Here is a 20,065-nt window from a genome sequence, read left to right on the forward strand (position 1 = left end):
AATTTTAATTTTAATAATATTAATATTATATTTATTTTTTAAAAGTTTTTATTTTTTTAAATATTATTATAAAGTTTATTCGTTTATTATAACGTTATATTTAATTTAAAGTTTTTAAATAATATTAAATTAAGTAACTTTATAATTAACTAAATTTCTTATATAATATTATATTTATAAAATATAAAATAAAACTTAAAATATTAACAATAAAAATTAAAAAAATATAAAATGATTTTTATTTTTTTAAAAAACGGTTAAATTATTCGAAATAAAAAAAAAAATAATATTATTTACGTTATATGGTTTTTACGCGTTTTACGTATTATATTTTATTTAAATTTAACGTATATTTAATTAATATAATTTTCGCGTTAATTATATTTATAATATTTTTATTTAAAGTTTATTTTTTTAAAATATATTTAAATATTTATATATACGTAATATTTTAAACTAATTAATAATATATATTTTATTTAATATATATATATATTTTATATTTAAATATATTTAAATATATATTCGTTTATTTTTTATTAAATAATATTATTAAATAAACTTTATTAAATACTTTTTTTAACTTATTTTTATTTTTTTTTTTATTTTTTTTTTAATTTTATAAAAAGTTAAAAAAATAAATTTCGTTTTATTATAATATAAAAAACTTTTTCGCGATATTTTTAATAATTTTTTTATAAGTTTTATTAATTTTAAAAATACCACGTATTTTATATAATTAATTATTATTTATATTTAAATCGTTTATAAAATCTTTAATATTTCGCATATAAAATAAATTAATTTTAACATTATAATTATTAACGATTAAAAACTTAAAATTACCATTTTCGTTTTTATATTTTATTATATTATTAATTATTTTTAAAAATAAACGTAAACGTTTTTATAATTAAAACGATTTATTATTATAATTATTATCGTAATTATTATTATAATTATTATTAAAATTTTTATTATCGAAATTATATTAATTATATATATTATTAAAATAATCGTTATAATATATAAAGTTAAAAAAATTTAAAAAAATAACGTTAATGTTAAATTTATTTTTAAGTTTTTTTTTACCTTTTTAAGCTTCGAAATATATGCGTTTTATATTAATTAAACTAAATTCGATTTAACGAATTTTACTTCGTAATTAAAGAAAACTTTTAATTATATTTTTTTCGATTTTTTTATAACGATTACTTTTCGTTTTTTCCTAAAAGTTAAATATAATAATTTTATTTATTTTATCGAATAATATTAATATAATTAATTTAATAAATAATAATTACGCGAATTAAACGAATAAATATTCCGGTATAATTTTTTTAATTAAAAAAAACGGTTAATTATAAAAAGAAATAATTAATTTTAAATCGTAATTTTCGGATTTATTTAAAATTATAAATATATAAATACGCATTTTACGTATATTATTAATTTAAAAATTAAAATTAACCTTTAAAAAAAATATGAAAATATTATTATTATATAATTTATAAAAATTTATACGAAAAAATAAAATATTATAATAATTATAAAATAAATTATTTTATTAATAATTAAATTTTATATATTTATATATATAATTTTATTTAAATTATTTTTTCTCGCGTTTTAAAATAATATAATATAACTTTAAATTATATAACGTTTTTATTATATAATATAACTCGTTATAATAATTAACGATTAAAAAAAAATTATTAAAACGTTAACGTTTATTTATTTACGCGGGAATATTTTTAATATCGATTAATTAATTAATATTTAAAAAATAAACGAATTTTTAAAAGTTTAAAATTTTATTTTTAAAAAATAATTAATAATTAAAAATTAAAATAATAAAATATTAATTTAAATAATAATTATTAACATTTAAAAAGTATAAATATATAAATATATTTTATTAATTATTTTCGTATTTTAAAATATAAAAAAAGTATTAATTATATCGTAAAATATTATCGTTAAATACGTCGATAAAAAACTTATTTATTTTTACGTATTTTAATAAAAAAAAACCATTATTTACCGATTTCCCGTTAATATTACGATTTCGTTTTTTTTTATCGGTTTATATATTCTTAATTATAATATAATAAACGTAATATATAATAAAATAAAAAAAACTTTTATTAACGGCTTAAAAGCTTAATAAAAAACTTAATTCGAAATAAACGAAATAATAAATATCGATATATTAAAAGAAAATTTCGGCTTTTTTTCCGGTTAATAATTTCGAAAATGTAAAAATCCCCGAAAAATTTATAATAAATTAATGTTTTATTAATATAATAAAATAAAATTTAAATAATATAATTATTTATACGAATAATAAAATAATAATAATAATAATAATAATAACGTATTTACATTAAAATTAAAATAATAATAATTAAATTATATATTAAATAAACTTAAAAATAAAAATAAAAACAATTACGTCGCGAAACTTTATTAATTTATTAATAATAAATTATTAAATTAAATTCATTAAACCGTTAATTTAATTAATATATTAAAATATATATAATATAATATAATATAATAACGTATAATTTAATATATATTTTATATAATATATTAAATTTTATAATAAATTATAACGTTATAAAACGTTAAAAACTTTATAATTTATAAACGTTATAACGTATTAATTCCTTATATTTTATAAATAAATTATTACGTTATTTATTAATAACGTTACGTATTAATTTAACATAATTTATAAAATTATAAAACGAAAAAATTATATTTTATAAAGTGGTTATAACATCTAAATTTTTTCGATAATTTATTTCATAAAAAAAATCCGAGCGGTATTTAAAAGTGGTTTAAGCAAAAACCCCACTCGGGATTGCTAAGCATGTGCGGAGACCTGAAGGCCGTGCTGATAGGCAACGCAAACCCATGTACGGCACGTACCTATGTCGTGCGACGCGAAAGCAATCCAGGAACCAAGAACGTGCGGTTCGCGCTTCTCGAAATTGATGAGGGAAAGACTGAACCGGGACCCCGGCGAGAAAGAAAAAAAAAGAACCCTGGGCATCGTCAGAAGACCGGGGGGTTGGAAGAGTGGAGGGATGGGATTCCCAAGCCCACGTGGATTGTCGAGCTAGGTAAGTAGGCGATAAGTTACAACCAGACTTTCAAATCCCGCAATCCATGCTGCTGTTCCATGCTGTCCACGAAAGGAAAGGGAAAAGAAAGAAAAAGCAAAAGTAGAAACATGCCACCCAACATGCTGGGCATCAACTTACAGCTGGTAGACTAGGGGGGGTCAAGGAAAGAAGCGCTTACATACCCAGAGAATAATAGCATCATGGAACTATATCAATACGACTGTACGACTTCATGGTAAGGTGTCTCATTCCTCACGTTCGCATGAGCAGGGACGTTTTCGACGAATGGGATTCCAGCCGAGAGTAGTATTCACTGCCCTCGAACTGCAGATATCCATACCCCACAAGCCGAGCATGCCGTCATAATAAGAAAAAAAAAGGAGATACATAGAGAACGGATAATGGAGAATTAAAAGAAAAAAAAAAAAGCAAAAGCAAAACAAAATCAAAAAAAGAAAATCCCTCGGAAGACGTGTTAAGTGATGCGCGCAATTCAATTTCGTACGCATAGGACCTTGCACGCAACCCCAAATCGAGCAATGAGCATCTCTTCCACGAATAACCTTGGTAATAATACCTACATAGGTAGATAATAACAGATACAGGTTATCCAACAGGGCAATTAGCATCGCGAACGCCATGGCCAAGGATATCTAGGTAAGCACTACCGCCCCCGGGATACCGTATGCGTTCATTAAACGAGCCATAACGGTGCCCAATATACGACTACGGTGTATAATCCAGCACGTAGCGTACCTAGGTAGGTATGTAACTATTATCGTGTATGAAAGTATCCAGTATCCATTGTATGCGCGGCGTTTCGTCTAGAAACAGAACTAGAGTACCCCATATTCGAAATTTCAAAATTACCGTACTTGGGTTAGGGGTCGGGCGGCGTTAGCCTACGGCGAAGGGTCGTCGGTACGTCCCTACCTAGAGGGGAATGGGGGCAATGGGAAGGATAAAAAAGTGACGGAGATCATGTACAATACATCCATCGTAGTGTACCAGCATGTATGGCACTACGCATGTATGTCAGAGTCTCAGGTCTCAGGGCGTTCTTTAACCCACGTAGGGACGTGTTGGTAATAATATATCCCTCGTCGTAGTACCAGAGCAGCAAGCCATTATGTCATTCGGCAGAGCGCAAACCAAACAGATGAAAATCAATCAAGATTTTCCCCCGTGCCGCAAGACAGCAGATTTCTCTGCAGTAGCCGTCTAGCCTTCCCTGGCTTTTCCTTAGCTCTTGTCACATTTTCGAAACGGGCGAAGAAGCATAGAAGCATAGCGAAGCTTAGACCCGTCACTTTTTGTCCCCCTTCTTTCTCTCCCGCGCGCTCTCGTGCTTTCTCCTCTCGATCTAGTTTCTGTATCTTTTTATTTTTTTCGCTCGATCCCTCCCACCTCCGATCTGGCGAACCAAACATATCCATGTTAATGCCGGTTCTTCTCTGCGTTCCAGATCGATGGCATAGAAGGAAAAATCGGGCAGGACCTGACGTTTCCCAGCTTCCCAACAGAGGAAAGGCGGCTGAAACTCCCCCAGCGAATCCTTCGCGGTCTCGTGATTCCTCGTAGGGCTGTCAGAAAAAATAAAAATACGTACAGTTAGCCAGATCGATTTGATCGCCCGTCCGCTCACGGTTCGTAGATAGGTAGTTTTTTGGCAAGGGAATGGCGGACGGACGGATTGCGATAGGGCCAATGTCGCAACGTAGACGCGGCAAAAGGGTCAAGGTCAGGAGAATAATGTCACCCACCAACTACTTACCTAGTAGTACTACTTCCCATTTGCCATGTATTGTAGGCAGGTAAGTACAGAAAAGGTGTACTATTACAGAATATTACTTGCTACACACCAACCTTTGGTGCTTATTTTATCAACACACTAAAGCATAACATCATACCCACTGCACACTGACGAACATGAAGTCCCCATGCCCGCCTTTTTGAGCCTCCTATCATAATCTAATGTTTCACTTTTGTCATTATTTTCTGTCACTTTTTTTTCCCTTTCCCGTTTCCCTTCCCTCTTTTTTTTTCTTTTTTTCCTGCTGCTTGACGATTCGGAACGGGCCGTAGCAGCACGGGCGGACCTATGTACCTACCTGTACTAGTCCGGGCTTCTGCGACGCCCCCGCGCGCGCCCAATGGCGTATTCGCTATCGTGATTGAATTCTGTACTGTACCTAGTATCGTATTTTTGATCATTTAATCTCTACTAATTTACCTGTACGTCGTAGTACGTACCTAGCGAGATCCCATGGGTCGCCTTGGCGCCCAGAAAAGGGGTCTGTTCCGGAAATGGCTCGGAATTTCCGCGGTTCGTCGCCCCTCAACCTTGGAAGTTTGGTACCGCTGGGGAATAGAAAAAAGCAAGGTCTTGTCGCGCACGAGGCCACTAGATTGAAGTGACATGTCACAAGAAACAAGGAGCCTGATGGGAACCGGCCGTGTCGGACTTCGGATCCAGTAGCCGACAGGGTGACAACCAATACCTAGCTGCCACGGAAATGAGAAGTGAGTAGATCATCGACAAGGTGCAGGGATCAAAGGCATTAGATAATTACATTATAGTGGTTGCAGCCTCATCATTATTCAACCTATGATCCTATCAATCCACCTCGTCCAGCCCTCATCCGCGCACAGAAGCCTCATCGAATCAACCGACAAGCTCACAAAGAGTTCCTGCTTCAACGAGTCCGCCTTGGCCGGCAATATCAGGCACGTTCCAAGGTTCCAAGACCCGTGAGCTCTCCTTATCGCATCCGCCTTCGTCACGGGCACTCCCGGGATGTCCCACTCGACATCCGCCCCGAAGTGCCTCCATGTATTAAATGCCAACATTTCAGGCATCCGTGGGTCATAGTTCACCCCTAGTAAGCGTGGGTCGGGCAGCTCGGATAACATAGCCAGCCGCCGATTAACATATTCCTGGTCGACAGCGTCTATCGACGTCTTAATTAGCGGCACCAGACGAGCGAGTTCGTCGTCGTCGTCGCACGCCGCGTGTAGTTTGGTCATCGAAGCCTTCGTAACAGCCGGTAGGGCCGCATTGCCGAAGTAGTTATCCGTAGCACCCTGAAAAGCCCTCGTCCTCCAATTAACCGAATTCCATAACATCGCAATATCCCTATGATGAACTCTGCTCGGTAGATACCTCTCGGCTGCTACGCGAGATTTCGTAATATGCGCGAAAGCGAGCGCGGCCATACTTGTGTACGCGGACGGGAGTTCCGCCGTTCCATTTCTAGAGCGAATTAGCTCCCTGAGCTCTTGTAACCGCTCTTTGCTGAAAACGAAGATCTTGCCTATCTTCTCGATGTTTCCCATAGTTGTCCCATTCTTCAGAAGTCGCGGCTGTGTAGGGCCGCTAAGGTCGTTTAGCATCGTATATTCCGGGCATCCTGTCAACAGGCCCCTAAATGTAGAAAAGTTGTGCATAGTAAATGGGCCTTTGTGACCCCGGACATGCGTCATTGGAAAAGTCTGCTCAGAAGGCATGTTAACTGGAGTATTTCGAGTCTGGGCGGCAAAACATTCCAAGAAAACGCGTAGTGATCCCCCGTCCACCAGCCCGTGGTGTAGGAAGATAGAAAGTAGTAAGCCGCCGGGCGGAAACTCGGCTTGAACCCTCGATACCGGTATCGATTCAAGATTAGAGCTCACGCTGCCCGGGACGGCATATCGTGGATGAACGAAGGCGCCGGGAGGGAATCCGGCATCCTTCGTGCGAGCGTAACTTCTTTGGCTCGTTTCGTTTGCGGGGAGGACCTGGAAGGGAATGTCTTGTTGTGGGGACCGTCGGAGCGATACGTTGCCATTGTTACTACTAGCGTGAAGTCGTCCGGCGAATACTGGCCTCTCCTTCGCCAACCGTTTTAGGGCGGCCTCGATGTGGTGAATCGCGTCTTGCCGCCGGTGATTTTCGCACGGGAAGCAGAGAACGACGCATATGTAGACGCGAGGTGCATTCTGGTTCCACACCGAGAGTGGTTCTTGCCAGTCAAGAAGGTCCTCCCTATCCAGCATTGGCAATGGTCGACGCACTGGAGGAACGGGTAACGAACGTGTGCGTCTCGTAGTAGCATTGAGGGGCCTGATCGTCCGATTTTGCAAGTTGCGACGTCGTTGCCGTGTAGTTATGTCTTCACCAATCGGTGACCGCCTTTTACGCATCGCGGGCAAGACAGCTTTTTTTTTCTTCCTCTCCCTCTTTTTTTTTTTTTTCTTTGTGAGGGCGTAAGCGACCAGGTTACGAGGCGCTAGCCTCTTGAAGATGAAGGGGGAAAGACTATTTCGTGAGGTGGTGGTACGTGCGGGTAAATCTCTACGATGCTAGAGCTAGAGTTAGAGCCGGGGCGTGGGCGTAGGCGTAGGCGTGGGTAATAGTAGTCGGGGGGGACCTGTGAAAGGGCGTTCGTGCACTCGTCGATGAACTCTCTCATCGCGATAGCATGGCTCTGGGAGACCCGAGGCATGATATCTCTTACTGTGAGCGAGCTGACGAAAAATTGGGAGGGGCGATTAGCGAGAGGCAGAGCTAAAGTTGGCGAGAGATGAAGATCTCTAGACCCTTGCAAGTTGCTGAGATCAAATTGCAGGCCAGGTAATAATAACCAGAGGAAGCCTGGGCCGCCCCGGTGAGAAAACCTGTAGGCAGTGTCCACTGTTTCCAAAGACGTCAATGTTGGGCTGATTATTCCAGAAAAGGCTGGCTGCAGATGCTACCCCTCGTCACTCCACGTTGACCGCGTATGATTACCGTCGACAATCCCCTGCTTAAGTGGGAGCCGATGGCGCTAAGGAGCCCATAAAAGCCGTCAGATATGATGTTGGCCTTTGGGTGAGAGCCGCGGCGCTATCGCCTGCAGGGCTAGGTGATTTTCACCCATGCCCCGGGCTCCAATGGCCCCAAGGGCCTCCAAGGATCCAAGGACCTCTCCAAGGGTGTCCCTTGTCCCCTTTCGCCCAAGGATTCGGCAAGGTCATCTGGTCTGGGCGCCGGACTAGATTTCCGTTTGCAGGCCGTAATGAAGCTCAGAAACCAGGATACCAGCAACGCCTTTCCGCGCGAACGGTTCCCACCCTGCCAAAACATCGTCCAGGAAGATGCGTTGCCATTTAAGGAAAAGGGCTTTCGTTAGCTCACTCATCTGGTCGGTGCCGCTTGTATGTTTCAGCTCGGGGCCGACTAAGAGGTCCGAGTGTTCCTGATACCAGGCGTGGAATTCATCACGACGCGTCGTACTGGCCGTATTTGAAGTACTGGAAGTACTGGTCGTACCAGGCGTTCTTCTAGCTAATCCCGGTAGGTCGACCTTGGCTCGGAACATTTTCACGGCGTAGTCCCTCGCGGCACTGCGCAGGGGGGATCCGAAATCCAGGTAGACGGTATGTAAGCAAGGGAGGCCGAGCAGAGGAGCGAGCTGGTCACGGTACAGATAGGTGAAGCATACGCTAGGTAGAAGGATCTTCCTTACGAAGGCCAGATTGTGCCAAGATTGGCTGTAGATTGCAGCCAAGGGAGGCGGCCAAACAACAACATGATGGTTTCTAATAGAGTGAGGCGATTGCGATTGAGATTGCCATTCAGGCGCGCAAGCCATCTCATCAAGCACACCGACATCTAAGATGAAGACGTCAACATCCGCTCTCACCCGCATCCTCTTAGGGCTATCACGGGTCTTGAACAGCAAGTATCGGCTGACGGCTTCGTGGCGTGATTCTCGGTTGACCTGAAAGACGGCCTCGGTGGTCATCGGCAAAGGGACGCCATCCAAGAGTATGCTGAGATAAGGAGCACGATAGACCAATGACCAGACGCATGGAGGCCTCGATTCATACGCCATGTCCACGGCGAACCGCCATATCATGAGCCGAAGCTCGGGAGGGAGAGACGAGAATCGGTTCATGGTTGGTCCGGATCAAAACGCCCAAAGGACCAAACGATGTGAGTTATGATGAATTGGCTTCGCTAAACAAAGCCTGATCGACGATGAAGTGCAATTGTGTCATTTGTGTCATTTGTATCATTTCTTATTTGTTATCGCTTGTATGCAATGTATGTAGTATGTATGTATTGTAATATAATGAAATGTAATATAAGGTGTATGTAGTGTATCCATGGGTGTATCATATGTATCATTATATGTACGGTATGTATCGTATCATCGTATCAATTAATGTGAAGACATTGTAGGTACGCTGTATGTACCGATATTCAGGTATTCAGGTATTCAGACATGATCCAGGTGATTGTATGCATAAATGGGTCTCCGTGTCGTCTGTCATAAATGAGATATTGTAAAATGAGACACAGAGAGAGAGAAAGAAAAACGCCTGTTTTGGAGAAGGGCGCGCCAACGAGCGGTTGAATTTCCTCGTCGATGTTTAAAGTCCGTAATTGGCAAAAGGTGAGAAAATAAAAAATCAATGGTTCATCGTCGGTTGGTGGATTTTCGGTGGATTGGTGGATTGGTGGGGGCGGGGAATAAAAAGAATAATTAAAAAAAAGTAAAAGTCTAAGAAGAGTTCCTAAGATCGACTGGTTTGGAACTCATCCGTCACTTCCGTTTTCGCCTACCCCCTGCTAGCTTCTAGACTGGTCCCGACCGGTTGTTCGCTAGGTGATGGTAACCCTTCTTTCGTTACACAAATTATGCAAAAGCCTACATGGATACTTGCCTAAAGGGGTAACTATTTTTAACTCTCGATGGCCCCCCCTTTTTTAGGTCAAGTAAGGTACCCAGGCAGGTACCCAAGTACAATACTCACACAATACACACACCTTCACACTTGTCACTCACATGTGAACATCGAATATGGATATCTTCTCCCGTCATCCCCAATTCGCGTGGGCTTGCATTGCATACAGCCATCATGTATGTATGTCGATAATGTACGTGTAAGTGTAAACAAGTAATCATCAAGCTACTGGGTAATGTTTTACTTTTCTTCCTAATTTCTCACTGTCTTTCGGACCGTTCCCCACCAGGGCGAGATATCCGTTTGGGCAACATCTTACTGGAGGGTTACCTTGATAACCGTGGCGTCCCCCTGTTTTGCATATGCTACTGTCATACATATCTTGGAGACGGGAAGCGGGACCCGTCCTGTTGGGACGGCTGACAGTCCGGGGAACTAGGCGAGCACAACATGATCTGACCATCCCATCCCTTCCTCCAGCCTTCCAGCCAGCCCAGTTGGGCTCGATATATCTACACATGGCCACATGCTACCTAGGCTCCTATGTATGTTTCACGGACTAAGTAAAGTCCGCTGCCAGTTCGTCTCACATCGTTCACGTCGCTCCTTGTGTCTCAACTCTTTCCCTTTCCAAAATTGCTTACGTGAGGTCCGTGATCCTACGAATAAAAAGGCGGCTGCCCAATCATAAGTCACGCACTCACAGACCTGGCTCGACAACGACTTGGAGGTTTGAGTCTGACCATCCCTACAAACCGGATAGAGAGATGACGCAGCATCGTATAACACCGGACGACTCCCTATACGCCGGGGAATGACTCCTATACATTTGGGCATTAAATTCTCACGGTAAGCTTAAGCTACGCCATCTATCTGGCATGAAGTGAGAAATAAATTGTCTACTTATCTCCCAGATAAGCCACCCGAAAGGATTTAAGACGCATAATATGTCATTCTGCGTCAGCAACATAGTCCGCTTATCCCCACCTATCAGACCACCGGGCTGGGGCTGCGTAAGTGTCTCCGACCGGTCTACAGCTGACTAACTCGGAGCGCCGGGAATTACAAGAATATAGAAAGTCCAAGAGCCAACATGGAGACGACGAAAGCACAACGTTCCTTAGGTACAATGCCGAGGTGAATTGGCCCTACGCCTTCGAATAACCCTGCCTAGTTGGCAGTACACAACAATGTCAAAGCTCGAGCACAATGACAATCAATCCCTGTTCAACGTTTGTGTCACTTCCCATCAGTGAGCATCGATCATAGAACTTTTGATATTGGCGGTGAGATGTTGAAACTGATGGAGGGTATAAGACCTCAAAAGCTAGGATCACGCATTAAGCAGTTATAAGCGGGAAAACTTGCGAGATAATCAGCCTTGCGTGCTAGATCATGGTATTGATGAACGGCGTCAATGAGTCGAAAAAGGCTCCCTTTTCTGACCACACTGTCCCTTCCCAACAGTGGCTACCCCATGGTTCGGAACATTTCCCTTGATACCCAATTCTCTTTCTAAGTCCGATTCTCATCCAGCATATCCCTTGATTGCTTTCTGGATTTCGTATGCCGAGACTGTTGGCTACTAGCGGGAATCATACCTCTAGGTAGGTAGTTTGGTTCTGTATCCGCTAACCCGGTGGTAGAGAGAATAACTCCAGCCCAAGTGCCGTTCTTCTCCATCATTTGCTCCGCCGAAGCGGGCAGATACGCTTCTACTTACCAAGCCAAGCCAAGCATAGATGCCGATAATGTCGAGGGCTAATAACCCGGGCCGCATTCCTATGCGGCACCGGGGAGCCGCCAGTGTGTGGGGTAAGCGGAAGACCCCAGCAGCCATAGGATTGGCCGTGGCCTGATAATCTCACCTATACAGCTAGCCGCGAGGTCATAGCGAGACTCTTCTTGCTGTCCATTCACCTTGTTAAATAGCCATAACCCAGGGAACTCCCAATCCCGACGGTTCCGAGATAGCTCCCTTGGGTTTCACCGTTGGAGGTGAGCAGACTGCGGCTTACCTAGCAACCTAGCGTGTACATTCTCTCGCATCATGTCGATGCCTATACCGATGCAGACACGAGAGATCCCTATGCAGTTCTCCTAAAAATATCCCCAACCCGGAGCAGCCGCGGATGAATGGACCGAGTGAGGCTGGTCCTACAAGAGGCACCAGTTGGTAAGTTGCCTATTCTTGTTGGGAGTTCAAGGTAAGCTTTGCGGCGAAGCACAATTTATACCGGCAATATGCTCAGTCCGGTGGTAGTTTCTATCGAACGTAGGTAGGGTAGCCCTTCATAGAGTTACGTAGTAAAAGTCTTGGTCATCGAAGTAATGCTGGATAGAGCCAGAACTGCTACAAGTTCCGTAAGATATTTGAGTCTAAAGGATCCAAGGTGCATTCGAGTCTCCTAAATCCTCTCGTATTCTGCCAAATTGTCATGGTCCTTTTCCCCCTTCCCATCCTTAGTCGAATAGCACCCATCTTCACTGTCCTTGCCTAAGTTGATGACTGACCCGTCATCCCAGCCGCTATATATAGTGCAGTAACTCACAGACCCCCTTCGATCAGAGCCCACGTCTAGCCACGCTGTAGATCTTGAGACTTTCGCCTCTGATGAAATCCCTTGGGTCGAATTTTCTCCATAGCATTTCCTTTGTTAATGATACTCTAAGGCAAAGAGAGACTTGGAGGCCTCACGATGGGTGTTAGTGTGGAGTACCTAGTTGGTGACAGACCTTAATATAGTATGAAAGTAAAAGGCAGATACGTCTGTGGGCCGGGGGAGTTCTGATGGTCTTGCATTCTAGGAACGAAATAAGGGTAGGAAGGAAGCTGGCTATTTCCAACTATTAGGCTGTTAGATCTGGCTTACATAGTGTAGTTGCCACTAGGTCAGTGAGCTAGTGTAACAGACGAGTGTGTTCTCCATAGGTAGCGAGAGTAGTTAGGAGTTACTCGCACAACAACGTCGTTGTTTCTTAGTCTTTTGGTTCCGCCTCGTGACACTGGAAGTTAGATCAACCAAGTTTTTTTCGGTCATTTCTAGAGACGATAAGCCATGAAACTACGCAGAACTGCCTAGACCTCTGCCTGTTCTTCCTAGAAGGGGGCGAGGCTAACATAGAGACAAACACTACGAAAACCCAGAGCATGCTAACGGATACCTAGGCATGAGTTCATCTTAGAAAGATTAGCAAGATGGAGAACTCACTACATAACATTGAGGCACAAATTGCCCAGTTGTCCTTGAACAATATTCCCCTCGCTCCACCAACGAAAATAGTGAAACTAGCCAAATCCGTTGCAACCACGAGCAAGTCGGCCGCCGTCCTGAGCATAAGTGTAGTGAGACTCTATATCACCGTAGACTCGGACAAGGAGGAGGAGATGACACACTAAAGGAATGTAAACCTATCCTTTTTCTTTCGAATCGTGGCTGTCAGGTCAGTGACTACGCCATGGTTTCATTTGCGGGTTGTCTTAAGCGACTTCTCAATCCTAGATACCGTCTGTCTTCAGAGTTTCATCTTTGTCGTTCGGGTTCGGGGTTATCTGGTCTTGACCCCATAAAGAGTCCTTGAACGGAATATGTAGATTCATTGTGTCCTCTTGTGGTTGTATGCTACCAATATTCGTCCCAGTAAAATCTTAGGGGTTAGGTAGGTATCAGGTACCTATACTATCATTCATTACCTCATCCTTTCCTAGGCTTCATACCCTTCTTATATTTCATTTAAGGTTGGTGGTGCCACGAAATAGAACTAAAAGGCAAGGAAGCAACGACGTCGTTGTTCGGTGAGGAGCTCCTAGCTACTCTCGTTGTAAAGAACACGGTATACATACAGATGAGGCCCTTTGTCTGTTCTGCTTACATGACTAACGGTTAACAGGACCATAACGAACTCGACGGTGACTCCACGAACCTTCACAGGTTGAGTCCTGATCCCATAGACTCTTAGCTACTGGTCTTCCTCCAGACCAGACGTCTGACAGGGAGAATGGATGGAAGGATAAACATATTTTCTAGAATAGGTAGACAGGAAGATACTCAAATAAGAGACATTAGGCTCGAGCACGGTATGCATGCAATTATAGGAGGCCCATTCTCTATTTTATCTCTAGGGCTAGTGATCAATGCACCTACCACCATAAATCGAGTCCCAATACCTATTGTTAGACTACTGGCCACGGGTCCTACTACGTACCAGAATTTTGATATATGAGCCCCAGGTACGACTCCCCCTTATCTTTATCCTCTGAGACCAACCGCCAGTGTTCTTCACTGCTAACCCAATAGCCGTCGTCTGAATTTCCCATTCTTAAACAACCTAACTCTTTGTTTGCTTAAGGTTTAGAAGCTCATTGAAGGAATACTTAAAGTTCTGACGTAGCTGTTAGGTAACCCTGATAATTGATTCGTGTATACGTAAACATTCGAGATCCGGCTAGAGAAAGTCGTCACATGGCCACACGTTCCTTGTCAGTCTAAATATTAACTGAGAAGCGAAGAGTTCCTTAACATATCGGCAAGAACTTGGTATCAAGACTACATGTCTCCCTGTATAGTCAGGGCTATCTATCTGATTGATTAGGTACCTAGGTATTGGAAGTGAACCCGGTTCTTAAGACACAACAAGCCTACTAAACCTCTACTATGATACTTGGCACTCCTGGGAATCACATATACTAAGAATGGAAATCAAATCATTACACCCATGATTGACCCCAGATTCTCGTACTAAGCTATTGCTAATGGGTGATCACCGGGAAGTTTTCCATCTAGAAAATCTTAAAGGCATCTTCCTAAATCCCTTTATCACTAACAATGTTAAGAACTATGACTAGGTACCTGCATACGTATTAAAGAGTTCTATCAATAATGCAGGTTCCTGGCTAATAGGTGCCTAGCCGAATAGGTGCAATCCAGAAACCCAAGATCTTGAGTTACGCCTGTGGATAATTTAGCACAATGAAATGATACAATCACGTTATTGTGAACCATCTCTTGTTAAGTAGCAGATATGCCCGACAACAGCGCATTTCATCAGTGTGTGATACCCTGTGTTCTAACCAGTCGTATAGTAAGCCCAAGGCTACCACGGAGACTGTCGCCCATAACTCTTAAACTAATAGGACAAACCCTTAGGGACATGTTAACGAGCAAGAATCGTCGCGAACTCCTATTATAATGGGGCACAGGGAATATACGAGGGTTCAGGTAAAAGCTCTCGTACATCAGCCACGTTTCTTGGCTGGTGCGTAATCGGACAAGCGATCGCTGAATACTGTACCTGGAGGTAGGGTAAGGCTATCTAATGGTAGGATGTTCGCCTATAGCTCCACTGAGACATAGCGGTCTTTCACTAAGTTTTAAAGGCTAAGCCCCTAAGAAAGAACGCTACGTAGTTTTGGCCCTTGAGCGAATGTGTGAAATCTATGCGAAGACTAGCAGTGATACTAATTGATTGTTGCCGTATTCCATGGTTGTATGTTTTCTATGTTATTAATGGTTATCATGAGGCCAAGTTGGTCTTAAAAAGTCTATTTTTTTTTTAAATATGAATCTGCTCTAAGCATTAGGGGATGCTTAGAATAAGGCCGACATGACTTATTACCCACCTAAGCCACTGACTTAGGTCCTTATCCGGAGGGAGGGTAGTGTGCACATTTCCATTCAAGATTTATGACCCTTCTACAGTTATGTCTTAATATTAAACTTTCTCCCAACCAGTTCCTCAGACTATTTTCTTCTCATTGTACTGGTCTCTAACATGATACCTACTAGAGAGGGAGATACAATGTCGTTATGGTGGCATAGTGTGACAACAAAAATGTGCAAATAGGATTCGATCATGAAACGGCATCGACGTGATATTGTGAATGTCTAAACGCATGGTATATCATTAATACGACCAACAAGAGAAGTATGTATCCTGTGTGAATCGATTCGAGACGTCAGCAAGCACCGTTAGATCTTCTCCGGTGCGTCCTAATACAAGTGCAATTCTACCATAAGCTGTCGAGTATTCGTAGAACTAGGTGCCTAGCTCCATGGAGAAGCACACCCACGCTTTTCAATCCTCGTATCCACTCATGCAGTGTTCATCCTCCACTATTTGGAGAAGTCTATATCTTGTGCAACAGGTTGAATGCCACTCTGCCAGATGGCAATCCGCCCGTCATACGTCATGGGGTAGTTGTTCAAGGGAAAACCCTTGTAATTAGTACCTAAGTAAGTACCTAGTAGGTAGCTGGTATACGGGGATACTGCTCTATCCTATCTGCGCTATTAGATAGGTACATTCACTCCAGCTGAACATGCCATGGGGGAACTGAAACAGCAGATGATACCCTCGTCGAAAACCTCAGTCTTCACAGGCTTCTCTTATGCGTCCCAGTGTACTTGAGCAGGAAGTATGCAAATTATATTAAGTGTTACGGAATCTTCAAGTTAAGCTTTTTCGATGTTGTGTTCTTATTCAATAGAATGTTCTGAAAGCCCCTGAATACCACTAGAACTCGTAGGTGGTACAATCTCTTACCGAATATGATATTCACCAGTAATGTTCAGCGCAATACCCAGGTGCCTTCCCAAACTTTAAACGCGTGCGAATTAAAGTCAATATAGATCTACAGGTAAATAGGCTATGGCGACCTTGAATTAAGTCCAAATAAACTCGAACGCTACGAAACATGAGATAAACTTCGAAACGGATTGAATAAGGTTGCATCTGCGCGACATACTACCAGTTTGGGCAAGTTCGCTAAATTCTCACTGGACGACCCGACAGCCCGGATACGACCAGCGGGCCGTTAGGTGGGTTACATGCGAGGGAGTGCGGGAAGGAAACGTGAGAGATCGAATACTTTGGTAGCGCGCGGGGGGCGATCGTGCTTACGAGATGTGGTATGCATGAGATAGCCTATTCGATTGTACAGAATACATACATACTGTATATAGGTACCTACCTCTTATCTAGCCTACCTAGACGCATCTACCTATCTACATTGCCTATCTATTCGATCTAGGACTTTTGAGGCTATGGGCGAATTGATTGATTTTTATTGCTTTCCATGTACTCACATATGTACGTCATGCGATCCGCGTATACTGCCTAATTACCCGATAGACAACATATTGAAGACTTCAGATCTAGATCAATTAATTGTACTCAGGTACTATCTACCTAATATCTAGGTACCTATGCAGGAACATGAAAATCAATAATTGCCATAAATATCTGCCGCTCTTTTCGGTGCTCTCTCAACCGTGATCAGAAAAGATCATCTATCACGAATATTGTCTAAGACTGTATCTATACCTATGCACTAAGAGCGAGCCACAAGTGAAGCCAAGAGGACAAGCTTCAATGTCTTGGATAGGTCTTAATTGGGGTTTGTAATAATATTGAAGAATAGAAATAGACAGAATAAGCCTTCATGTAATACGGATTCGGTACGACCGATATAGAAGGTAGTCCACATGAAATAATCGTTGGTTGTAATTATTCTAACTATCCAGGATCCCCATAAAATTTCTGGGAGGTCAAATATTAGTTAGGCTCCTTCAAACCGTATTTACTAAATTAGCCCTCAAATGGGTACTAGTATCAAACCACGTTCTAATAGCCTATTTCACGAGAAAGAACACTTCACCCATGAGATCACGAGGTAGTCAGATTTTCATTTGAATTATTGTCTGTATAGTTTGCGATGCATTATGCGGCATCGTCTTGGCGTATCTTGGTCTAATGCTTGCTTGGCTTCCTTTCATAATCATTGGGTATCAACCGTCGCGAGCTGGCGAAAAAAGATTTCGTCGCCGGATTTTCCATCTCCTCCATGTTAATGCTGTGCGGCCGTTTCAGTAGAAATTAAACAAGTGACGCCCCAGGCGTATGTACGATGCACTTTTCTTTGGCCGTTGTATGCCTCCCAATGCCTGTTTGACCAATGCAATCCCATGGCCTTTAATCCTTATGTACGCCAGAAAACCCCAACACCCGTGTCGCAAATCAGAAAACAAAACTACCATATGTACACACGGGGGGATTTATGTCGTCGAGGGTGTCGCGGATAGGGTCGAATGTTGTTAGTAGGGGTAGATGTTATGTTCCACCTCTTCAAAAACTGATGCCATCTCTGATATCCTAATCGGATAGGATGATAAGACTGTAGCACTAGTCCCGAAGAACCTCTTCTTGAGATTCATTCTTCTTTATTGTTTCCAACTCAATGTCATCGTTGCGCTTGTCGGGACGATCGGTGCCACCTCCCTACTGTGGCAGCAGAACACCCTTCTCGTCACGTGCCAACATGACCTTGCCCACGATCTTCTCCGTTAGATTTGCGCACCACGGATCGACGTAGCCTGTCCAAAGCATGGCCGCACCGTAATTGAGGGGAATCCAGAACGGAAGCGAGATCATCAATCGCCATCCGCTAGGGAACATGAGTGTGCCGTGGATCGTTTCACCCTTGTCGTTAGTAATAGGCGGCGGGACACGAATTCCATAAACCATCCAGCAGAGTACACTGCGAAGAAGGGGACCATGAAGGAGATACACAGCAAAAGACTGCTTGCCGAACCAAAGGAGGACCTTGCTCGATAGCACGTCTCGTAGCGCGGGGCTAAAGTGTAAGCCTAAGGTAATCAACTCTAGGCCAATTCCGGAGGCGAATCGAGGATAGTCGGGATCCTTGGGTAGGATGTGCTTAAGCACCTTGAATTGGTAGTTCGACCAAGTCATCCATTCTGGGTGCCCCTCCGGGAATGAAGCGATGTATAGACCCAGAAACAAGAAAACCGCAGCTAGAACCTGTGATAATCTTGCTCGGCGGGTAAGCCATTCGGTTGCGGGAGGATGGTTCTGTAAATCGCAGAGGAAAACACCCCAGAAGAATTGCATTCCGAAAGCCGCTATTACATGGTTAGACAGAGCACCGAAAAGGCATATTTCGTAACTTACAATCCGATCCAATCCAGAAGTAGGCAAACATCATCAAGCTCAGAATCATTCGGAATTGAGGTCGAATGTAGGCGGTGGCAATAACGAACGTGTATACCTCCATACTCCCCTTCAGTAGAGGTAATAGTGTCCATTGATTTCCATCGTACGCGTTTTGACCTCTCGTCCAGGTCGAAACAATGTTCTGAACCAAGTGCTTCACAGAGAGAAATGCAGTAGCCTGGCGGTCGGGTGCGGTCTTACCACACCACCAACAGTCGCTCTGCTTCGCAACCAGAAACATACCCAAGTTCGCCATAATCCAAATCAAGAACGTCGCAAAAGCACAAGGGATAACGAGTCGAGGAACACGACGAAGGGCTGACTTGGCGATGGATGTGAAGGCGATGTCCTGGTTGTTCTGTCGATATAGTTTAATGGGCTTCAGAGCGCAGACGTAACCGGTAACAAAAGAGAAAATAGTAACGCCGATACGACCTTGAACGAGGATTCGCAAAAACGGTAGCTGCATAGGTCGGGGCTGCGCGCCCTCATGAGAGGCTGGGAGGAATAGTTCGCCATCGAAAGCTCTGGCGATATGAGTTAATACGACGAGGGTGGAAGCGAAACCTCGAAGACCCTATGAGAAATACTGTTAGCTATTATATCAAAATTGCGAAGGCAAAAGTAGTTTTTCTCGTGCTATTCCGTCGCTAATTGTTGATAGTATGAAATCTCGACGCCACACGGATTCTTCAGCATTTATCTTAAGCAACCGGCCCATTTTGGCGAAGCCTTAAAAATCCCATCTCATATTCCATGATGTATTATATTTTAATCCCCAAACCCCGTTTCTCGATAATCGGCGAATAGCTTCATCTCCTGCAAACTGCATCCCCTCTGATAATTGAGAGAAAAAAAGAGATTCCTGTACTTACATCGACCCATTTGACATTTCCTTCCTTGCCAATAGCCATGGTGACGAAATGTCGCGGTAGGTCGCAAAGTAATATTTCTCGGACTTCGCTATGTCATTCCTTGATGTATGAAGGTTGATGGTTTGGTGGGATGGCTCGCACAAAAATCCAGGTCGAGAATGGAAAACACCCTATCAGATGGAATCCAATGGTTGAGATGTAGTACGGACTTATGAGTGCAAGTGGCGGCTGAGCAGGTGGCTGAAAAGATAGCTACTCAGAGCGAATAAATTTGGAATGTTACGGGTTCGGACTTGGTTTGAAATGTTGGACGCGCGCAGCACAAGGGAG

The 20,065-nt window shown here is 42.2% G+C and overlaps 3 protein-coding genes across 3 annotated transcripts; all 3 read right to left on the reverse strand.

Moving 5' to 3' along the window:
• Positions 1-5,510: 5,510 nt before the first annotated feature.
• On the reverse strand, positions 5,511-7,734 carry GGS22DRAFT_114651 (uncharacterized protein). Its single transcript, XM_047958058.1, has 2 exons — positions 5,711-7,734; positions 5,511-5,642 (listed from the first exon to the last, which is right to left on the reverse strand). Exon 1 carries the CDS (start codon positions 7,317-7,319, stop codon positions 5,739-5,741), a length of 1,581 nt encoding a protein of 526 aa, XP_047820360.1. The 5' UTR covers positions 7,320-7,734; the 3' UTR covers positions 5,511-5,642; positions 5,711-5,738.
• On the reverse strand, positions 7,735-9,230 carry GGS22DRAFT_114650 (uncharacterized protein). Its single transcript, XM_047958057.1, has one exon. It carries the CDS (start codon positions 9,053-9,055, stop codon positions 8,150-8,152), a length of 906 nt encoding a protein of 301 aa, XP_047820361.1. The 5' UTR covers positions 9,056-9,230; the 3' UTR covers positions 7,735-8,149.
• Positions 9,231-18,035: 8,805 nt separating this feature from the next.
• On the reverse strand, positions 18,036-19,737 carry GGS22DRAFT_114691 (acyltransferase family-domain-containing protein). Its single transcript, XM_047958060.1, has 2 exons — positions 18,819-19,737; positions 18,036-18,769 (listed from the first exon to the last, which is right to left on the reverse strand). The coding sequence occupies exons 1-2, from the start codon at positions 19,327-19,329 to the stop codon at positions 18,126-18,128; spliced, it is 1,155 nt and encodes a 384-aa protein (XP_047820362.1). The 5' UTR covers positions 19,330-19,737; the 3' UTR covers positions 18,036-18,125.
• Between the last annotated feature and the right edge of the window lie 328 nt (positions 19,738-20,065).

The sequence above is a fragment of the Annulohypoxylon maeteangense genome, assembly GCF_022496945.1.
Source record: "Annulohypoxylon maeteangense strain CBS 123835 unplaced genomic scaffold GGS22scaffold_5, whole genome shotgun sequence".
Lineage (NCBI taxonomy): Eukaryota > Fungi > Ascomycota > Sordariomycetes > Xylariales > Hypoxylaceae > Annulohypoxylon > Annulohypoxylon maeteangense.